Source organism: Herpailurus yagouaroundi, unplaced genomic scaffold, assembly GCF_014898765.1.
Source record: "Herpailurus yagouaroundi ecotype Mexico unplaced genomic scaffold, PumYag 109854, whole genome shotgun sequence".
Classification (NCBI taxonomy): Eukaryota; Metazoa; Chordata; class Mammalia; order Carnivora; family Felidae; genus Herpailurus; species Herpailurus yagouaroundi.
Window position 1 is genome coordinate 1 of NW_024421701.1, and position 7644 is coordinate 7644.

Sequence of the window (7644 nt, forward strand, 5' to 3'; positions counted from 1 at the left end):
ATTTCTTTGAGACACAGGAAATATCAGGCCCGGGTCGGGCTCTGCGGTCCCCTCACATTCCAGGTTCTACCCTCTCCCTCCAGCCTGCCCGCCCCGTCCTGCCCGCCTCCGTACCTTGGCCATCAGCACGATGACGCTGACCAGGATGGCATATAGGGTGGCCTTCCCCAGCAGGATCTCATAGAGGATGGTGGCCGATAGGACCCCCTGCTGGTAGGACGCTGTGGGCGGGAAGGGACAGCACACAGCTCCCTGTGAGCCAGCGCCCCTGGCTCCCCCTCGCCCCCAGGGTCCAGGGGTGTCCCAGCTCTGGTGCCAGGGAGGCAGAGAGGAAGAGGGGGAGAGGGTCACTCACCCGAAGTGAAGCCACAGTCTGCAAGAGAAAAGGGGGAGGGAAATGGATGAGAGACCCCATCTCCTAAGGCGGAGGAAGAGCTGCTAAGTCGGGCACACCTGAAACTAACCCGGAGTCACCCGTCAACTGTACTCCAGTTAAGAATGACACGAAGGTCACTAACATGACAGGCGGAGTCCGCCTCGCCGGTGGGCACGGACTCCCAGGCTCAGACCAGCCCGCTCTCAGGCTGGACGGTCCCTCCTGTGCTGAGCCAGCGCAGCCTCGTCATCCCTGAAACCCGTGGAACGTGGTGGCACGGGGGTGGGGGCACCCCGCTCGGAGCTGAGCCCCACGGGCTGGGACACTGAGGGGCCCCAGCGGCAAGGCCCTGTGGGGCTGGGGATGCGGGGTGGGGGAGGGGGAGGGGGAGAGGGGGGGGGAATGAGCCCGAGGGGCCTGCTCACCCTCAGAGTGGGCTTTGGTCTTCCTGCTCTGCCCCACCCCACCCACCCCCCGTTTTCTGCATCCAGTCTTTCTGGTCTCCTGCCTGCCTGGACCCCCTTTCTGTGCCCCAACTCACCCCCCGCCCATCCCCCCCCCACCCCCCCACCCCCCCGCTCACCTGCTCTGCCCCAGGTGTCGGCACTGACGTTCTGGGTGACGGGTTTGGCCTCGGGGTAGTCCCACTGGTCATCCTTCCCGAGCCCGTAGAACTGGACCTGGCAGCGGAAGTGGTTCCGAGGGTTGTGCCAGAAGGTGGCGGAGACCCTCAGCCGGCTGCTCAGACAGTAGCTGGAGACATTCGCGCCGGACTGTTCCTTGTAGGGCTCAGGGTCCGTGCTGACCCCGTCGCGTACCTCCTTCCCGTTCACCCACCAGCTCAGCTCCACGTGGTCGGGGTAGAAGCCTGTGGCCAGGCACACGAGCGTGGCCTTCAGGGTCCGGGAGATCTCTGCTTCTGATGGTTCAAACACTGTGACCTTGGGAGGGCTCACCTTTTTCAGGTCCTCTGCAAGGGAAGAGGGGTTGGGGCCAGGCCTGGTCTGAGAGCTGTCTGGGTTTGGAAGGACAGTGTGTGTGTGTGTGTGTGTGTGTGTGTGTGATGGAGAGGGAGACAGAGAGAGACAGAGAGAGACAGAGACAGAGAGAGCTGGAAATGGGGTCATCCTAAAGCAGAATTATGGAGTTGTAGGTCCTGTGTGTTTGGGGGTCACTGTCCCATTCCTCTGTCATTGTTCTCCTGCCTTTCCTGTCCTTTGTAGTTACCCTACAGACATTTTGAGTAATGTCCCTTCATTAATGTTGTTTGATTTCTTCTCCATCAGTAAAAGCTCACCTGTCTACATTTCACCATATTATGTAGTAGTTATTTCAGGGGAGCGAGCACAGGATTGGAATCAGAATAATAGGATCCAAATCCTAAAACTTGATGTTGCCCACCACTGTGACTTTGGGATGATGTCTTAATTTCCCTGCATCATTCTTCCTTCTTGTGAAGGGAGGATTAGGACACTGACTCTCCAGAGGGGCTGGGGGGTTTACGTGATGTAAACATTCAGAAGGCTCCCGTCCTGAGCCGGTGAATTGCATCTGAATCTAAGAGGCTCAGGTGGTAATGGGGAACTGGGGATAAGGGGGGCATTTGGGGGCTGGGGATTTTCTTCAGATGACAATATACAGATGGCATAGGGTCATGCACCTGTGTGAGGGTACACTTTTGTTTTATGGTGTGCTCATGAGAATGTTTTTTTTTCTTTTTTTTTTTTTTTTTTTTTTTTTTTTGCGGTTCATGAGGTCATCCTGGCCATTCGTCTGCCTTCGGGTACCCCCCAAGTTTCCTAAGCTCAGACGGAGAGCAATGTCTCCTTATGTCAAATTCAAGGATTCCTCAACCTTCTTTGCTCTTTTGCTTCCAAATGTTATCCTTTTTTTTCTACCAGTCAGCTCCCTAAATAAGCATCTGAGATCCTCAGAGCAAATTCTTGCTAGCAGTTGCTTTGAGACAAGTTTTGTCCTGAACGTCTCCTCTGCAGAGTCGTGGGTAAAGGCCCAGGCCACCTTCTCATCAGCCTGGCTCACTTCTCCTGGGCCTGCTGTCCATTCATTGTATCCCACTCCTTTGCTTTCTGCTGATTTTTTCGTTTGTTTCTTGGCAATTCTGTTAAAATGCAAAATCTCATTCTTATGAGAATCTAGTTTAGCCTGGAAGATGGAGAAAATGTTCTTCTAGGGGATGCTTCACATTTCTAGGGCTGTGACCTAACTTCCAGGGCCAGCCTCATGGGTGTGTGACCCGTGTTCAGGACCCCACGTTTACAAAGGCCCCACTCTTGGCTTCCCGGCTGCTGTCACCGTCTTGAAATTCTTAACAAGAGCCTGGTTCTTTTTGAGCTGATCTGGCCTCCCAACCTGTCAGCTTTGTCTCCCTGCAAACGTCTACTTGCTAACTGCCCCTATGTCCCTAGGTTTTTCCTGGCTGACCCAGCCTGAAGTACTAACAGGCTAACTAATAGCTATACTGCCCGACTCCATCAACCTCCCTGCTCAGCCTGGCGTCTTCAGTCTTCTCGCAAAGACCCTGGCTCTGGAATTGTACCAGCTTTCCTGGGGCACCCCTCTGACCCCCTCATTGTCAAACACTCAGTCCTTCCTGCAAAATTAATGATGTCCTTTGAGCCAGGTGTGATGTTCACTGGCAGGACAAACAGGACCTGGACGGCACTCTAGGGCACTGTCTACACAGCTCCTTGTGAGGCCGGGTCACTTTATCCTTCCATGTTTGTGAGTCCCTGCGGGGTGTGGGTGAGCTTGCCTAGGTGGGTGTAAGTTTGGTACCAGTGAGCCTCTGTTTGTATCCGCTCTGTGGGTTGGACTAGCCTCAGGCAGATTTGTGAAGTTTCTTTCTTGTTCCCAGTCCACCGCTCACATATAGCCAGCCCTCCTCTCCATTATCCACAGGTCAAATCCTGTCCCTCCTCTGGCACTGGGCTCACCCTCTGCCCTCACCCCCCAGGGACCACCTAGGGGAAGGGTGGGGAAGAGAAGGGCTGAATGATAACAATCCACCATTGCCCAGTACTTGACATACAGGGTCCTATGCCATCTGCACAGCAATGGTAAGTGATAGGTATTGGTGATGACATTGTAGAGAGGACCCAGCTTCACACAGATTCATCTGCCCAAGGTCACCTGCTCACTAGTAAGCCAGGGATTGGGACCCAGTTTTCTCTGGCTCTAAAGCCCGGTCTTTTCCTCACCCCTGCTGATTGCAGGAATCTGGCCTTTCCCGGGGACAAAATTTAGCCAAGCCTCACTGGCTCCAGCTTAATGACAGTCTAACTCCAAATAGTGCCTGCTGTCATCAAAATAGTCCAGGTTCCTGTACCAGTCTTGTGAGTTTCTTCCCCTCTGTGCCTCAACATTCTCAGCACCAGGGGATGTTCCATCCAGGTGCTTTCCAGATCTAGGAGCTTGGGATCCCCCTGGGAAGTTTTCTCAACCCAGGAACACCAAGTCTGCATTTCAATGTATGTTTGGGACAAATGAACTCCTGCCCACCTGGGCTGTTGAACTTGGTGTGAGGTCTGAGATTTCAGGCTGGGGTGGGGGTGGGGGCAGAGGGAGACATGGTGGGGGAGTGAATGCACCCCCCAGGGCTGAGGTTCCAGTCCAGCCCAAGGCAGGACTGGTGCTGTAGGCACACCTCAGGGGCCTCCCGCTCAGGAGAGGAAGGCAGGGGGTTAAATCTAACTTTAAATGCTGAACAGTAAATCAGGGAACCCTGCTTGTTTGATGCCTTCCTTCACTATTTTTCTGGCCTCTCTCTTCCTCTCCCGCTTTTTATCCCTTTCCTCCTCTGTCCAGCGGCCTCCCCTCCATCGAGCCCTCCCAGGAGCCGGCTAGGCCGGGTGCCCGCCATCCCTTGCTGGCCCTGCTTCTCCCCCCCCCCCCCCCCCGGCCCCCCTCCGGCTCCCAGCTCTGCGTAGCAGCTACACCTGCGCCTCCCCCAGCCTGGGGTTTCCCTTCTCGTCTGGTCCTCTAATCCGGTGGCCCTGAGTCCTAATCAACCCTCTCGTCCCCCACTCACCCTGGCCCTAAGTACCTCCGGAGCAGGAAAAGAGACCTAAAGCCCCCTTTGCCCTCCGCCTGGTTCGCGGCGCGGGAGGACCCGGTCCCCGCCCCCCCTTGCAGGGCTGACCCCGCAGATGGACAGCGCGCCCCGGCCCACCCGCCCCTTCCACGGGGACAGAGGGGCTGGGACGGGGACGCCGGGGCGGGGAGCAGACTCCCCAACCTTACCTAAGACGGTGAGCCTGGTGCCGGGGCCGAAATAGCGCTCGTAGGAGCACAGAGGTCCAGTCCCGCACGCAAACCCAGCAGCGCCCACCCCGCCTCGCAGCCCAGGCCGGCGCGGGGAGCCCGGCGGGCGCCCAGCGGGTGCCCAGGTGGTGCGCAGGCGGGACCGGCCCCGGGACCCGCCGCCTTCCCTCCCGACCCCGCGACCACTCACCCACGACGGTCAGCCGGCTGCCGGCCGAAGGTCGGGGCGGAGGCTGCACAGCCCCGGGCCCCCCTGACGCGCACCCGGCCGCCCCCCGCCGCGCTCACCTAGCACCGACAGCCGGGTTCCGGGGCCGAAGTACAGAGGATTTTGGCTCACAGCCCCCGGGCGCGGCACAAAAACAGGCCCGCCCCCCGTCCCCGGCCCTGTCGCGTTCCCCGGCGCCCCCCGGGCACCCCCGCTTACCTAGCACGGTCAGCCGGGTACCTGTGCCGAAATACTGAGTTTCTGTGCTCACGGCCCAGAGCCCCAGGACAAAAACCCGGCGCTGCCCTCTCCCGCCAGCCCGGCTCCCTTGCGCGCCGGGCACCCGGACCCCGGGAGTCCCGGCCCTGGCGCTGAGCCCCGCCTCTGAGCGGGACCCCCAAACGGAGCCGGGCAGCTGCCCACCTCTCCATCCCACCCCGCGGAGCGCTCGGTCCTTACCCAGCACGATCAGCTTGGAACCAGCCCCAAAATACAGCTGCCCGGTGTTTGCACGGCCTTGGGAACCCAGACTCAAACCTGCCTTCCCGGACTAGGGCCCAGGAGGGGCCAGCACCCACTCCTTGAGAGCCAGGGTCGGTGGGGGAGGTGTCCAGGCTGGGCAACGCACCCTCCCTCCCACCTGGAGCTTTCTTACCTAGGACAGTGAGCCGGGTCCCTGGCCCAAAGTGCTGCTCATTATTGTAGCACAGTGGGCAGGGGCTGCCAAAAATTTCTGCTTCTTCCTACTTCCTTTGGCACGAGCTGAGGGCGCGCTCTTCTCCTTCCCGGGCTTCTCTCTCCCCACTTACGGAACTAGCCTGACATAGTAACCTGGATACTGCAGGAGGTCATGGCCAATATGCAGAGGAGAATCAGCTTGGCTTGGGGACAAAACAGTGGAGGTGGAAAATGAATGGGGATCGGTGAAGGGTGGTTTGGGCTGGAGTTGGGGAGTGTTCCAGGCTAGACCCCCGTCTCTTAGAACTTATAGGGCCTGCAACCTCTCTGGCCTTAGTTCCTTCATCTGAAAAATGGGATAACATCTCTCCCACGGTGTTGTTGTGAGTTCTTCACAAGTAACGCATGTGCAAATACTCTGTCAAGGGCGAGGTTTGTGAAAAGTGCTGTGTGATGATCCCACTTTGACACTTCCTGGGAAGCTGTCTGCAACAGGGAGATACAGAGGCGTTCCCTGAGTCCAGGTCCACGCAAGCGCCCGTCAGGGACCAGCTCCAGAGACCTCTCCCAGCCACGCCCCATCCAGGAGTGTTCCCTGGGCTGGGTGGGGATATTTGCTGAGGCAGAGCTTTTTGTAAAAGCACCTCCTCTACCTGAATCATTGTGTGCTACTCCCACCCCCACAATGTTACAGCGCGATACAAAAATATTTCCTTCCCTCTGGCCCCCTCCCCCAACCACCGGGCAGAGACAGGAAGCACAGGTGGCAGAGGGCTGGTGGGGCAGAGAGGCCCCTTCACGGAGGCACACACCACTCTGAGGAGACCTATGTCGCCGGGTCTCCCCTCTGGGACTCACTGTGCCCACCTGCACAGACTGGCATTTATAGTGAGGCGGGTGGGAGGAGCCAGGAGTGGAATCCACAGAACAGGTGATGGCAGCTTGTGGCATGGGAACAGACAGCTGGGAAACCTCTGTAACCCCCAGTGCTCCCTGCACAAAGTCCAAGCTCCTCGTCCTTCGTGTATTCCACACGCAACATGAGCACCCACTATGTGCCAGGCCTCGTGCTGTTTGCAAGGATCTGAGCCTGCCCTCAGATGAGCCTGCACCGACCTCCCTAACGTCTTTTCCCTGCATTCCCTGAACCTCACCTCTGGCTAAGCACCCACGAGCACCTGGTCCTGTTGTTTCGGATCTGGTTCATGCCTCTGACTGCCCACCACCACCCACCCACGCGGACGATCAGACCGACTCTTCTCTGAAGGGTTTGCCACCTTCTCAGACTCCTCCCTGATGATCCCAGTGGGAAACCAAGAGCTAGCCTCTGGCTGCATTTTAGCAGACAGCTCACGTTGCCATTTCAAAGCATCACTTTCTATTTCAACGCTTTCTATACATGAGTTCCCCCCTCATGGTCAGGGAAGTGACTTGGATATCTTTATTTTCTTGGGGGTTAATAGCAGAACATTGCAGTGATATGGGCTTAATGAGTGAGTTAGTGCATTTGCACTATTAGTGCACTATTAGTTAGTGCATTCATACATATCAGCATATATATATACAATATATATTATGTATGTGTTCTAGATACTAAAGGTCCCTAAAACCAAGTATCAGCCCTATCGCTATTTCTAAAAATCCTTTAAGAGGTCTTTGTTGTCTCATATATATGTATATATAATTGTATGTAGATGCGTGTGTGTGTGTGTGTTGTATATGTGCACACACACATCTGAGTACCTCGTGTGTTGCAACACAGAGAGAAGGCTGTATGTCACAGTCCTGTGAGTGTGGCTACTTCAGACAGGCCTTATGGTGATGTCTTCTCCTGAACTGGGTCACTTGGGGCCCACTCCTTTATGTACTCACTTACTCAAAGATCGTTTGTTGTGTACTCACACTGAACCAAAGTGCTATGCCATATCCCAGGGACACTGTAATAAAACATGTCCTTGTTCTCAAGGAGCCGAGTGTCAGACGGGGACGCTTGAAGGGGTGAAGGGGCAGTGCCCTTCAAGTGTGGCATGTGTCTCATGAAGGCATGTGCACTATGGTAGCCAAGTATAGGATGCATGTGGGCCACCCTCAGGGAGTAAGG

The 7644-nt window shown here is 56.7% G+C and overlaps 1 gene segment (V, D, J or C); it reads right to left on the reverse strand.

Moving 5' to 3' along the window:
• Positions 1 to 22: 22 nt before the first annotated feature.
• LOC121026472 (T cell receptor beta constant 2-like) lies at positions 23 to 6750 on the reverse strand. The segment is given in 5 exon segments: positions 23 to 221; positions 356 to 373; positions 960 to 1346; positions 4637 to 4842; positions 6698 to 6750. Coding segments are annotated over 5 exon segments (819 nt in total).
• Positions 6751 to 7644: the final 894 nt, after the last annotated feature.